The sequence below is a fragment of the Mizuhopecten yessoensis genome, unplaced genomic scaffold (genome assembly GCF_002113885.1).
Source record: "Mizuhopecten yessoensis strain PY_sf001 unplaced genomic scaffold, ASM211388v2 scaffold8839.1, whole genome shotgun sequence".
Classification (NCBI taxonomy): Eukaryota; Metazoa; Mollusca; class Bivalvia; order Pectinida; family Pectinidae; genus Mizuhopecten; species Mizuhopecten yessoensis.
In genome coordinates this window covers 380,064-394,489 of record NW_018407747.1, presented here as the reverse complement: position 1 = coordinate 394,489, position 14,426 = coordinate 380,064, and the positions used below count along the sequence as shown (strand labels likewise).

The following is a 14,426-nucleotide window of genomic DNA, read 5'->3' as shown; positions in this document are numbered from 1 at the left end:
AATATCTACAAAACCTTGATCAGTTAGTTTATTATGAAGGCCTCGATTCACGTTCCATGAACTTATCTTAATAGAGCCTACTTTTAAGGATACATCACTGTCCTGTCTGTCCTAGTGACCATCATGGCGGGAACTCGCCGTTGAATGAGGGTTTCCGGTGCGCGAGTTGTGGCCGCGCGCACCGTTAGGTGATGTAGCGGACGTGTTTACCCGAGTCACAGCACTGTACGAAGGAACACTATTGCCTGAGTTGGTGTCAACAGAGGTTGGCGATCGTCGCTCCTTCACCGAGCTTTGTTTGATAATCGGACCATCATACAGCCTCCCATCCACAATAAGCTTGTCCCGCACTAACCGCACATTAGTAAGGTCTCCAGTCAGGACAGTGGTCAAGGCTCACCGGACTGACTCTACCTAATCTTATTGTTCTATTCTAATGTCACGGTGTGGTGATCATGATCACCGTGTCATTTGGGAGAGGACTATACCATCTATTGGAATTAGGTATATAGGTAAAGTGTTATTTCAAAGGTATGGTCTATTTATTTCATGATAGATATACCTGTATTTTCTCCGGTGGTTTCAAGTACACATGGTCACCAGGATTATACCAATTAAAAAATATCAATTTCAAAAATTTATTTTATGACAAAATAGATTTATAATAAATTGCCAAAATGCGCGCATTGGCAGCTGAATCGACAGAAAAGCCCCCCCCCCCCCCCCCCTTTGCCANATAACCTGGAATAATACCGCAAAATCAGAAAACTATTCTACGCCTCACTCGATTTGTTTGTCAATGGAAATAATGTACGATAAATTCTTGCTTTTTACGCTCGGTAGTGCTTGAAAAAGTTAAGTATTACATCTTCAACGTAGAAAAAAAATCGCCTAGCTACGCTCGACAGTAGAAGTTTACTTGTCACAATCTCAGCTAAAAAGTTCTATATTTTTTTAGTGCCAGAAAATAGTATACACGAAGAACCGACACGACAATTATAATATATTAGTGTTAGATAAGTGCAAAAATCTGGGGGGTTTTCTGAGTTTAAAATTGTTGGCAACACCCAGAATTAATTCCTGGGTCCCCCTCTGATACCTATGCACTCATTTACGCTCGCTGCATACCCTGGAATATGTCATGACAAAATCGAAGTCTCCGTGTGCGCCACCTTGTGGAGGAGAAAAGAATACTAGTTTGTTCCTTTGATGTACACCAAAAGAATCTCGCGGTCGCGTAACGGTAAACTTGACTAGGGTGTCGCTCTTCTGTAATCTTCAAAGGAAAGGTTTCAGCCGAGCGATCAGTCAGGTTACTTTTTTTTTTTTACCCGAGAGCAATCATTTTAACTGTGTGCCTTCAAATTTGCTATGACAGGAGTAGTGTCGATGACCTATGAGAGGCAGCTCATTTTCGTACAATACCGAGCAGAAGAGTTCAAAAACAGAATGTCCAGAATTATGAGAAAATTACCAGCATGGGAGATTTGTAGACATTTACTTCGTTGTTTTATTCAGTCGTGTTCTGCCAATCTATTCTATTTTCTGTACAACAGTAATGTACAATGCTTGTCAATGATACTATAGATATGCCAGTTTTCAGACGATTGCTTTTAAACAAAGCCAAGGGTGCTACTTTAACACACATATAGATTATATTATCTTAACATATGTATTGAACCATCGTACTATTTCGGCACGTATTTTTAATCCTTCCTCAGTCAATCGATAGGCCGAAGACACCTCATTTTAAAAGATATACACGTAGACAAGCTACCATTTATAAAAATGGCTAGACTCTGCTTGTGATTTTAATGCTGGCGATTGTAGCAGGTAAGTGTGTAGTATCACAAAGTATTTGTTCATTAATCATTTAATTTTTAGTCTTATATATAAAGAAAATACTGAAGATTTCACCAGTTATTTTAGTTGGGTTGTATTTGGTTTTACGTCCTATAAACAGGTAGAGTCATTTTATGAACTTTTATGTAAATTTAAGTGATTTTCTTGTCGCTGAGAACCGTTGGCTCCAATACAAGTTCAGCTATAATTTTTGATATATTTCAAAAAACATCACTGACATATTGAATTATTTCTGATATACAGGGACAATAGCCAATTATTAGAAGCCTCACAAGTTTAAATATTCACTCATAACTTAGTTCTAAAAGTTTAAATTCAAGCTCTCAATTTAGTTTTAAACTTTCGTGTACTTTTCAGTTTTGAAGTGCACAAGCATGTTTGTGTATTGTGTGTTTATATGGAAGCTACTAAGCCTCAACCTTATATTATGAATCAGGAAAAAGATCATATGTGAAAAAAATAAGTTATTTATAGCATTACTTTGTTACTTAAATGTAATTTCCCTATTACTTTATCATAACTTAATTGTTTCATGTTACTTAAGCGTCATTCTATCGTACTCTAACGTAGCTTTATTTTTACTTTAGCGTAGCGTTATTGTGACTAATTGTTACTTTATTGTACTCTAACGTAGTTTAATTGTTGCTTTATTGTAACTATAACGCAGCTTTATTGATACTTTATTGTTACTCTAACGTAGCTTAATTGTTACCTTATTGTTACTCTAACGCAGCTTTATAGTTACTTTATTGTACTCTAACGTAGTTTAATTGTTACCTTATTGTAACTCTAACGCAGCTTTATTGATACTTTATTGTTACTCTAACGTAGATTAATTGTTACCTTATTGTTACTCTTACGCAGCTTTATAGTTACTTTATTGTTCCTCTTACGTTACTTTATTGTTACTTTATTGTAGTCTAACGTAGCTCAACTGTTCCTTTATTGTTACTCTAACGCAGCTGTATAGTTACTTTATTGTACTCTACCGTAGTTTAATTGTTACCTTATTGTAACTCTAACGCAGCTTTATTGATACTTTATTGTTACTCTAACGTTACTTTATTGTACTCTAACGTAGCTTAATTGTTACCTTATTGTTCCTCTAACGCAGCTTTATAGTTACTTTATTGTACTCTAACGTAGTTTAATTGTTACCTTATTGTAACTCTAACGCAGCTTTATTGATACTTTATTTTTACTCTAACGTAGCTTAATTGTTGCTTTATTGTAACTTAAACGTAGCTTTATTGTTACTTTATAGTTACTTTATTGTTATTTTATTGTACTCTAACGTAACTTTATAGTTAATTTATTGTTACTCTAACGTAGATTAATTGTTACCTTATTGTTACCCTAACGCAGCTTTATAGTTACTTTATTGTTATTTTATTGTACTCTAACGTAACTTTATAGTTAGTTAATTGTAACTTAAACGTAGCTTTATGGTTACTTTATTGTTACTCTAACTTAGCTTTATAGTTACTTTATTGTCACTTTATTGTACTCTAACGTAACTTTATAGTTAATTTATTGTTACTCTAACGTAGCTTAATCGTTACCTTATTGTTACTCTAACGCAGCTTTATAGTTACTTTATTGTTCCTCTTACGTTACTTTATTGTTACTTTATTGTTTCTCTAACGTAGCTCAATTGTTACTTGATTGTTACTCTAACGTAGCTCAACTGTTCCTTTATTGTTACTCTAACGTAACTTTATTGTTACTTTATTGTAGTCTAACGTAGCTCAACTGTTCCTTTATTGTTACTCTAACGCAGCTTTAATGTTACTTTATTGTTACTCTAACTTAGCTTTATAGTTACTTTATTGTTCCTCTTACGTTACTTTATTGTTACTTTATTGTCCTCTAACGTAGCTCAACTGTTCCTTTATTGTTACTCTAACGCAGCTGTATAGTTACTTTATTGTACTCTAACGTAGTTAAATTGTTGCTTTATTGTAACTCTAACGTAGCTCAATTGTTAATTTATTGTACTCTAACGTAACTTTATAGTTAATTTATTGTTACTCTAACGTAGCTCAGTTGTTACTTTATTGTACTCTAACGTATCTTTATTGTTACTTTATTGTTACTCTAGCGTAGCTTTATTGTTACTTTATTGTTACTCTAGCGTAGCTTTATTGTTACTTTATAGTTACTTTATTGTTCCTCTTACGTTACTTTATTGTTACTTTATTGTACTCTAACGTAGCTCCTAACGTAGCTTTATTGTTACTTTATTGTAGTCTAACGTAGCTCAACTGTTCCTTTATTGTTACTCTAACGTAGCCCAATTGTTACTTTATTGTTACTCCAACGTAACTTTATAGTTACTTTATTGTAACGTAGCTCAATTGTTACTTGATTGTTACTCTAACGTAGCTCAACTGTTACTTTATGGTTACTCTAACGTAGCTTTATAGTTACTTTATTGTAACGTAGCTCAATTGTTACTTTCTTGTTACTCTAACGTAACTTTATTGTTACTTTATTGTTTCTCTAACGTAGCTCAATTGTTAATTTATTGTTACTCTAACGTAACTTTATTGTTACTTTATTGTCCTCTAACGTAGCTCAACTGTTACTTTATTGTTCCTCTAACGTAGCTTAATTGTTGCTTTATTGTAACTTAAACGTAGCTTTATGGTTACTTTATTGTTACTCTAACTTAGCTTTATAGTTACTTTATTGTCACTTTATTGTACTCTAACGTAGTTAAATTGTTGCTTTATTGTAACTCTAACGTAGCTCAATTGTTCCTTTATTGTTACTCTAACGTAACTTTATTGTTACTTTATTGTTTCTCTAACGTAGCTCAATTGTTACCTTATTGTACTCTAACGTAACTTTATAGTTACTTAATTATAACTTAAACGTAGCTTTAATGTTACTTTATAGTTACTTTATTGTTATTTTATTGTACTCTAACGTAACTTTATAGTTAGTTAATTGTAACTTAAACGTAGATTTATTGTTACTTTATAGTTACTTTATTGTAACGTAGCTCAATTGTTACTTTCTTGTTACTCTAACGTAACTTTATAGTTACTTAATTATAACTTAAACGTAGCTTTAATGTTACTTTATAGTTACTTTATTGTTACTTTATTGTAGTCTAACGTAGCTCAACTGTTCCTTTATTGTTACTCTAACGCAGCTTTATAGTTACTTTATTGTACTCTACCGTAGTTTAATTGTTACCTTATTGTAACTCTAACGCAGCTTTATTGATACTTTATTGTTACTCTAACGCAGCTGTATAGTTACTTTATTGTACTCTAACGTAGCTCCTAACGTAGCTTTATTGTTACTTTATAGTTACTTTATTGTAACGTAGCTCAATTGTTACTTGATTGTTACTCTAACGTAGCTCAACTGTTCCTTTATTGTTACTCTAACGCAGCTGTATAGTTACTTTATTGTACTCTAACGTAGTTAAATTGTTGCTTTATTGTAACTTAAACGTAGCTTTATGGTTACTTTATTGTTACTCTAACGCAGCTGTATAGTTACTTTATTGTACTCTAACGTAACTTTATAGTTACTTTATTGTTCCTCTTACGTTACTTTATTGTTACTTTATTGTAGTCTAACGTAGCTCAACTGTTCCTTTATTGTTACTCTAACGCAGCTCAATTGTTACTTTATTGTTCCTCCAACGTAACTTTATAGTTACTTAATTATAACTTAAACGTAGCTTTAATGTTACTTTATAGTTACTTTATTGTACTCTAACGTAGCTTAATTGTTACCTTATTGTTACTCTTACGCAGCTTTATAGTTACTTTATTGTTCCTCTTACGTTACTTTATTGTTACTTTATTGTTACTCCAACGTAACTTTATAGTTACTTTATTGTACTCTAACGTAGCTCAACTGTTCCTTTATTGTTACTCTAACGTAACTTTATTGTTACTTTATTGTTTCTCTAACGTAGCTCAATTGTTACTTGATTGTTACTCTAACGTAGCTCAATTGCTATTTTATTGTTACTCTAACGCAGCTCAATTGTTACTTTATTGTTAGTCTAACGTAGCTCAATTGTTAATTTATTGTTACTCTAACGTAACTTTATTGTTACTTTATTGTAGTCTAACGTAGCTCAACTGTTCCTTTATTGTTACTCTAACGCAGCTTTGTAGTTACTTTATTGTACTCTACCGTAGTTTAATTGTTACCTTATTGTAACTCTAACGCAGCTTTATTGATACTTTATTGTTACTCTAACGTAACTTTATAGTTACTTAATTGTAACTTAAACGTAGCTTTATTGTTACTTTATAGTTACTTTATTGTTACTCTAACGTAGCTCAATTGCTATTTTATTGTTACTCTAACGCAGCTTTATTGTTACTTTATTGTACTCTAACGTAGCTCAATTGTTCCTTTATTGTTACTCTAACGCAGCTTTATAGTTACTTTATTGTTACTCTAACGTAACTATATAGTTACTTTATTGTTACTCTAACGTAACTTTATAGTTACTTTATTGTTACTCTAACGTAGCTTTATTGTTATTTTATTGTTACTCTTACGTTGCTTTATAGAGACTTTAGTGTTTCCCGAAGTGTAGTGTAATTTTTTATTTAGCGATGCTTTATTGTCATTTAACCGTTAAGCTAACCAGACTGTCAGTATATACAATGTCATTCAAACACGAACACACACAAAAAATACCGACCGTATTCATATAATTAAGTCTCGGGTCTCTTTAAAAACACATTCAAAACACAGACAATGTGGCCCGAATACACGTACCATTATGTATGTAGACAGGTATTGTAAGTATATTCATACACAACCACCTCAATAAGCCTACAGTCGCGATTCACAATATCTGTTTCCTTTTTTCCCTTCAAATAATTTAGCCATGTATAATGTACTGGTTCACGTATTACCATAGGTGTAATGACTATTGCGTTGGGTCCCGTTACTACCCGATCGGACGTGAATAGGTATGGGGTCACCTGTCCGAACACGTGGGTTTTCTCCGGGTACTCCGGTTTCCTCCCCCATTAAGTTCCCCCACATCGTATTAAGATTAGAGCCTTCACTAAATTTAAGCAAAATAAGATACTCTACTTACATAAAGTTAACAGCTACATCCGTCCAGAGAATACGCACGTGCGCAATCCGGGTAATTAATAAACTAAATTTAGAAAAAAAATCCGATCAATTTCCGGACCCCCAACCCGGACAACATACAGGCAAAAGTAACGAGGGGAATTCGATAGAGTGTATATGTAAGTGAGGAGCCTGGTCAATCATGGCGATAGAGTATATATGTAAGTGAGGAGCCTGGTCAATCATGGCGATAGAGTATATATGTAAGTGAGGAGCCTGGCCAATCATGTCGATAGAATGTATACGTAAGTGAGTAGCCTGGTCAATCATGTCGATAGAGTGTCTATGTAAGTGTGGAGCCTGGTCAATCATGTCGATAAAGTGTATATCTAAGTGGGTAGCCTGGTCAATCATGTCGATAGAGTGTATATGTAAGTGAGGAGCCTGGCCAATCATGTCGATAGAGTATATATGTAAGTGAGGAGCCTGGCCAATCATGTCGATAGAATGTATACGTAAGTGAGTAGCCTGGTCAATCATGTCGATAAAGTGTATATCTAAGTGAGTAGCCTGGTCAATCATGTCGATAGAGTGTATATGTAAGTGTGGAGCCTGGTCAATCATGTCGATAGAGTGTATATGTAAGTAAGAAGCCTAGTCAATCATGTCGATAGAGTATATGTAAGTGTGGAGCCTGGTCAATCATGTCGATAGAGTGTATATGTAAGTGTGGAGCCTGGTCAATCATGTCGATAGAGGGTATATGTAAGTAAGAAGCCTAGTCAATCATGTCGATAGAGTATATGTAAGTGTGGAGCCTGGTCAATCATGTAGATAGAGTATATATGTAAGTGAGGAGCCTGGTCAATCATGTCGATAGAGTAAATATGTAAGTGAGGAGCCTGGTAAATCATGTCGATAGAGTGTATATGTAAGTGAGGAGCCTGGTCAATCATGTCGATAGGGTATATATGTAAGTGAGGAGCCTGGTCAATCACGTCGATAGAGTATATATGTAAGTGAGGAGCCTGGTAAATCATGTCGATAGAGTTTATATGTAAGTGAGGAGCCTGGTCAATCATGTCGATAGGGTATATATGTAAGTGAGGAGCCTGGTCAATCATTTCGATAAAGTGTATATGTAAGTGAGGAGCCTGGTCAATCATGTAGATAGAGTGTATATGTAAGTGAGGAGCCTGGTCAATCATGTCGATAGAGTATATATGTAAGTGAGGAGCCTGGTCAATCATTTCGATAAAGTGTATATGTAAGTGAGGAGCCTGGTCAATCATGTCGATAGAGTAAATATGTAAGTGAGGAACCTGGTCAATCATGTCGATAGAGCATATTATGTAGGTGATGAGCCTGGTCAATCATGTCGATAGAGTGTATATGTGAGGAGCCTGGTCAATCATGTCGATAGAGTATATTATGTAGGTGATGAGCCTGGTCAATCATGTCGATAGAGTATATATGTAAGTGAGGAACCTGGTCAATCATGTCGATAGAGTATATTATGTAGGTGATGAGCCTGGTCAATCATGTCGATAGAGTGTATATGTAAGTGAGGAACCTGGTCAATCATGTCGATAGAGTGTATATGTAAGTAAGAAGCCTAGTCAATCATGTCGATAGAGTATATGTAAGGGTGGAGCCTGGTCAATCATGTCGATAGAGTGTATATGTAAGTGAGGAGCCTGGTCAATCATGTCGATAGAGTATATATGTAATTGAGGAGCCTGGTCAATCATGTCGATATAGTATATATGTAAGTGAGGAGCCTGGTCAATCACGTCGATAGAGTATATATGTAAGTGAGAAGCCTGGCCAATCATGTCGATAGAGTGTAAATGTAAGTGAGGAGCCTGGCCAATTATGTCGATAGAGTGTATATGTAAGTGAGGAGCCTGGTAAATCATGTCGATAGAGTGTATATGTAAGTGAGTAGCCTGGTCAATCATGTCGATAGATTGTATTTGTAAGTGAGGAGCCTGGCCAATCATGTCGATAGAGTATATATGTAAGTGAGGAGCCTGGTCAATCATGTCGATAGAGTGTATATGTAAGTGAAGATCATAGTCAATCATGTCGATAGCTCGGTTGATGAGGCAAGAGTTTTTATGACCAGCACGGAGACTATCAGAATATTAGGTCGATAAACTAAGAGCATGTATATTGTATTGATATTGAGAAAATAAATTAAAGACAATATTCAAGTAGCAAAATATTTAGCAAGCACTTTGATGAGATCAAAAATGAAAATCAGCAAAAGAGAAAAATGTGATAAAATACCTATAATTTAGGTAAACACGGGTACAAATATTATATTCATGAAGATTATGAAGCAAAATACAATAGAGAAACATATAAATAGTATATAGTATTAAACAAAATAACTAGAACGGGATTTCATGTCATAAACAAAATAGCTGAAAACTGAAAAAAAAGGTTCACCCCCCACGCGCTTACATCCGGGCCAACAAGAGTGATTAATATAAGTTGAAATAACTTATACATAATTGTTGTAATATTAATAAAGTATCTATACAAATAAAAAAACAGTCCACACATATTCTTCACGTCAGTTTGTTTATACTTTTTTCCAATTCAACTTCCTTATTTTGGACATTTTGTATTTTAATGATGGTTCAGTTAGTCCGTACATTTAATTCTTATTTCATTTTATTAAGAAAAGTATTATATTTATCTATTTTGTGTGTTTGTGTGTTGGGGGAGGGGGAGGGTACCTCTTTTTCGAATGAATTACACTGTAGTTACAACTGAAGTGAGTTTAACTATTATATTATATATATATATATCGTTACTCGATTGAACGAGTTTCACGATTTCTTTTTTTCAGTCGTGGTAGAGGCAGATTTTTGTATGAACTTTAACGACAACACGCTGTCCACCTACTGTAAATTTGGTTGCTGTGGTGTAAAACTGAACGAGTGTTGTAACAATGACGACTACTACAATGAACTGTACGTATATATATGTATACCTATTTTCCCAAATCCTTCATTGGTTGAATTATAATCACGTGGAGGTCGGTGATAGGCGATAGAAACGGTTCAATAGTCTCTTCATGACGTAACGTTCCTATGCTCTCTGCCAAATGCGGTGCTTTTCTAATACGTTCTACATTGTTTAATGTTGAGATACAATATCTTTCAAATGTTTTAACATGAAGAGTGATATTAACCTCTGCCTCGTCTCGGTTACTATCTCTTTCTCGGGGTCATATTATCGCATATTCACCTCAATAAAAGTCCATAATTGTACATTATAGAGATAGGCCAAACATGTTATGTAAGTGGTTCTCGTTTCCCTGTGGACCTGAAATCTACATTTACATATAATTTGCAATTTTGTAAGAATAAATGCATAATCAGTCAGAAAATAAACAAATGTAAACATCCTTGATGACAATCAAAATTAATTAAGTTAGATAGGATGTGTCATCGACGATTTACATCAAACTTATAAAGCTATGGTATTCGTGCCAAACCCTTTCAGTGGTTGGAAAGCAACGCTTACAAGTCTGCCGCTCTACCGATTTTTGCTAAAGGGAGATTCCATATTGCGCAAAGCTAGAAGGCGACCGTAATGTTATGTAGAATTAAACCCTACTACAGTCCTGCTTTAGTGATTTTCTTTTGAACTGTACATATAAGTGTATAAAGTGAGGCGTTTAGAATATTTTTTTTCTTTATGCATGCTATTTTTGCTTTTGTAATCACATAGAACTACAAACATATCGGGCTATTTACAGGACTGCGGGAGCGATCGCCGGAGTCGTCATCGCCTCGCTTGTCGGCCTGGCCGTGGTCATAGGTGGCGTCTTATTAGTCGTCTTTCTCGTCAATTCCAACTGTTGCCACGAGCAAGGTAACCAAGGTGTCGTGTTCTCGACAGGCGCATGCGCAAACCCTCCATCCGTGAATATAAGAGGTAAGTTTATTCAGCGAAATAGTATAAATACTATATGTATTCGGTGTGGCCAGGGACGTATAATTACTGTCCCTGGTGTGGCATTCCATTTTTTGTGCCTTGAATTCTTGATGTTCCCGTTTGAGCCTAGTTTCATAAGCGATGGGGGAAACCAGAGGAGGTTCGACCCATTTAAATTATTGTCGTTCTGGATAGGATCGCATTTGTTGTATGGGTATATATACCATTTGAAGAGAAAGTCCATGCCTTTCAAAATTAAAAAAAAAAGATTGCAAACACGTCCGTCTTTGAAGAATAATTTAACTTTTTCTATCGGAAGATTGGATGGCCGAACGTGCTCTGCCTTAGACACAAGTAGTCTTAGGTAGGTTCGACCCACGATAGAATCAGTATAATTATGACGTCGTAAAGCATACGACCTCAGATTTCTACGCCAATTTCGCAACTTTCACCGTGTTGCATGGGCTGAACCTGTCCCGGTATTATGTGCCGAACCTTCCTAAAATATATCTTTCAATACATTTGTATATTACAGCAATACGAAGGATAATGATAATGCTAGTCTTTTATATTTACCATCATGTGAAGTTGTCGATGTGTTAAACGTATGGCACGAATAAGTAGCAATTCGGTTGACAGAAAGTACGAAAAACTAGAAACAAGTGAGGTCATGATTTTCTATCTATACACCCCAAAGTGATTTCCCCCCCGTTTTAGTAATTTCATAATTGAGTTTTCCTCGCCATTTTCGTGGGACCCCACTAAAATGCGATTCTCAAAGTTGTGAATATTTGCTCAAGACTAAAATGGTTGAAAGAACTTGGACTTAACCACAGTTTACCTATACCATTTATGTACTGTGTGCGGGTAGTGGAACCGGTATTGATAAATCGATTCTCTCTTTTTTTTTCAATTGTTCCAGTAGGTCAGTCAACCTTAACCAATACACAGACTACATACCAGTATCCACAACAATCTACCAAGGTCTACAACGCCGGCTACGGCTACATATAGGTCACGTGACACACGCGGGGTCGGCGTCTCTTTTCATTTAATAAATATATAATTATCAGCGGCAAATCCGTAACTGTTGAAATAAAGTGGCCCAACTGTGAAGAAGGAATGGGAAATTGGACGACGATTCTGTCATTGACAAAGATACTTCCGATATTCAGCAAAACAAATAGTAACAATTTGTTTTTGTTAAGTTTTTTGCGTTGTTATATCTTGGTTTTTGTTGTTGTTATCATTAACAGTATCTAATGAACATTTCATAAATGTCATACTTAATACCGGAAGTGCATATATTTCATTATCAAAGAATAACCTTAGTCTCGTTCAACCAGACGCTTGATCACTTGTAATTCTCTGTTCGGCGTAGCTTGCGCAGACAAAAAGAGTCTGGTTGAACGAGACTAAGCATAACCTATGCACTCGGAACTCCTCGGATGGCTAGTTCCTCGCAGATAATGATTCATTCGGAACACCGCGCCTTTGCTACCTTGCATAGTTTCGTAGAAAATGACGAAAGGGTATTCCGAATGATAATGATTGAGCGTAGTGGAGTCAACCGAGATTTGCCGACTGCAACCTGATATGCCGACTGCAACCTGTGTGATCTGCTTCTTTCGCTCGGGTTACATTGAGTTTTAAAATGTTTCACGTCATCATGTGTAACGTTTCATTGCATCCAACTAAACTTAACGAATGAGCGTGATATTGCTGATGACGTCAATTTAGAATACTGTATATCACGTGATCTTTTGCACTTTATGCAGTTAACAATATCCGTCAATCGATATGTGTTTTAAAATGCGCTGGTAACTGTTTAATTATACTTTTCATTGTGATACAATTGAACCGGAATTCAGAGGCCATCCTTTTTGTCTAAGTCTTGTTGTACATAGGTGATCCCCTTATACTGGTTCAGTTAAACATGATTCAAAAATGGTCTCTTAACAAAGGCGTCTCTTAATAGAGGTGGTCCTTCAAGGTTTAGCTGTGCCTGACTTTTCTTGTTCGTGACTCATCAATTGTGACTTTTTCGCATTAAAATTGAAATCACACAACTTAAGTATTTACTGTTTTTATATTGTTATCATTATCGTCATGTTCATTGTAAATTTAACATGTAAATGAAAATAAAATATTTCTAAACATAATTGATTTTGTCTGTTTTTCCGTCTACACATTTCTAATGCGTTTAATTTTCGACATCTGTGTGTACATTGTACAGTCGGCTTACGGGCACGATTTATTCTTTACTCACCGATATTGTTGTAAAACATATTCTAGTGTTGGAACTAAAACCATGGCGACATGGGGATTTTTACTAGAGTTGGTGACGATGCTTTATTGTGCTTTTAAAGTGAATACAGATACGTCTTATACATGTACCATGTATATATAATATACCACACAAAGAAACCGAATGGCGCCGGTTAGCTTGCAGGCTTTGCAGGGTGAATTTTTGAATCTATCAAAACTGTATTAGATGGTCTGTATGCTAGCTATTGGTTTGTAACACATTACTATAAAATGTTTGTTCATAAAACTTACAGGTATCGAAAATCGGTAGACAATCATCTATAATAATAAACGTATTTTTAGAAATAACAAAACCCGCTTTTCAATGAAACATGTTTAATATATCATGAAAATAGCACCTGAAATATGTGGGATGATGTATAACATAAACAGCGATAGCTTATTAAAGATGGATATTGGCAATATCGACATTCAAAATTACAGTAGTGACTTATTTTATTTTCACGAAAATATAGCAATATAATTATATATATATTAATATCTATGGCACTTCATATAAAGAAACATTGTATATAGGGCAAGGTAAGATAGAAAAATGTATATCACGTCGTAAAGACACAGGACAAATATTAAATGTATCTGTGTCTGTGTATTTATGAATTGTGTCTAGTTTTATACCGATCGCTACACAGAGTTCTTTCCTTATCCTACTTGCGCTGTTGGTTTAAGGAACGACGGCTCTGGGTAGAGATTGGTATTATATATCAGTACTATTATCCAAATTATATATATATGTAAGTACTAATTTCGGAAATGCTTTATCCGAGTATGGGTATTTTCTGACAGTCAGTGTTTTAAATTAGAAAAACTAGGAAAAAATACTGTATCGTCAACATGCAATGACAAACTCCGATCTAAACATAGAAAAAGTAAACAACAGAAACTGAGGGAGACGCAAACATTGATAAGAAGGTTCAACAAAAACAAATCAATGAAGAATGATTCCAGGTGGTTGTGAGACGAGAACGTATAACACAGACCAATCCAGGTAGATCCCGGTAGGTAGACTAACACAGACCAATCCCGGTAGATCCCGGTAGCTAGACTAACACAGACCAATCCAGGTAGATCTCGTTAGGTAGACTAACACAGACCAATCCAGGTAGATCTCGTTAGGTAGACTAACACAGACCAATCCCGGTAGATCCCGTTAGGTAGACTAACACAGACCAATCCAGGTAGATCTCGTTAGGTAGACTAACACAGACCAATCC

The 14,426-nt window shown here is 35.2% G+C and overlaps 1 protein-coding gene and 1 long non-coding RNA gene across 3 annotated transcripts in view; both read left to right on the top strand.

Moving 5' to 3' along the window:
• Positions 1–1,730: 1,730 nt before the first annotated feature.
• Positions 1,731–13,041, top strand: LOC110456726. Of its 2 annotated transcripts, none has more exons than XM_021507641.1 (4): positions 1,731–1,833; positions 9,791–9,914; positions 10,706–10,884; positions 11,810–13,041. In XM_021507641.1, the coding sequence occupies exons 1-4, from the start codon at positions 1,815–1,817 to the stop codon at positions 11,896–11,898; spliced, it is 411 nt and encodes a 136-aa protein (XP_021363316.1). In that variant the 5' UTR covers positions 1,731–1,814; the 3' UTR covers positions 11,899–13,041. The 2 variants fall into 2 exon arrangements, with proteins under 2 accessions (XP_021363316.1, XP_021363314.1); XM_021507639.1 differs by having other exon boundaries at positions 11,807–13,041.
• A 484-nt stretch (positions 13,042–13,525) lies between these two features.
• Positions 13,526–14,426, top strand: part of LOC110456706 — a 1,505-nt gene continuing 604 nt past the window's right edge. Inside the window, exon 1 of the long non-coding RNA XR_002463620.1 lies at positions 13,526–14,404. This is a non-coding gene — a long non-coding RNA (uncharacterized LOC110456706). The remainder of the gene's footprint in view (positions 14,405–14,426) is intronic.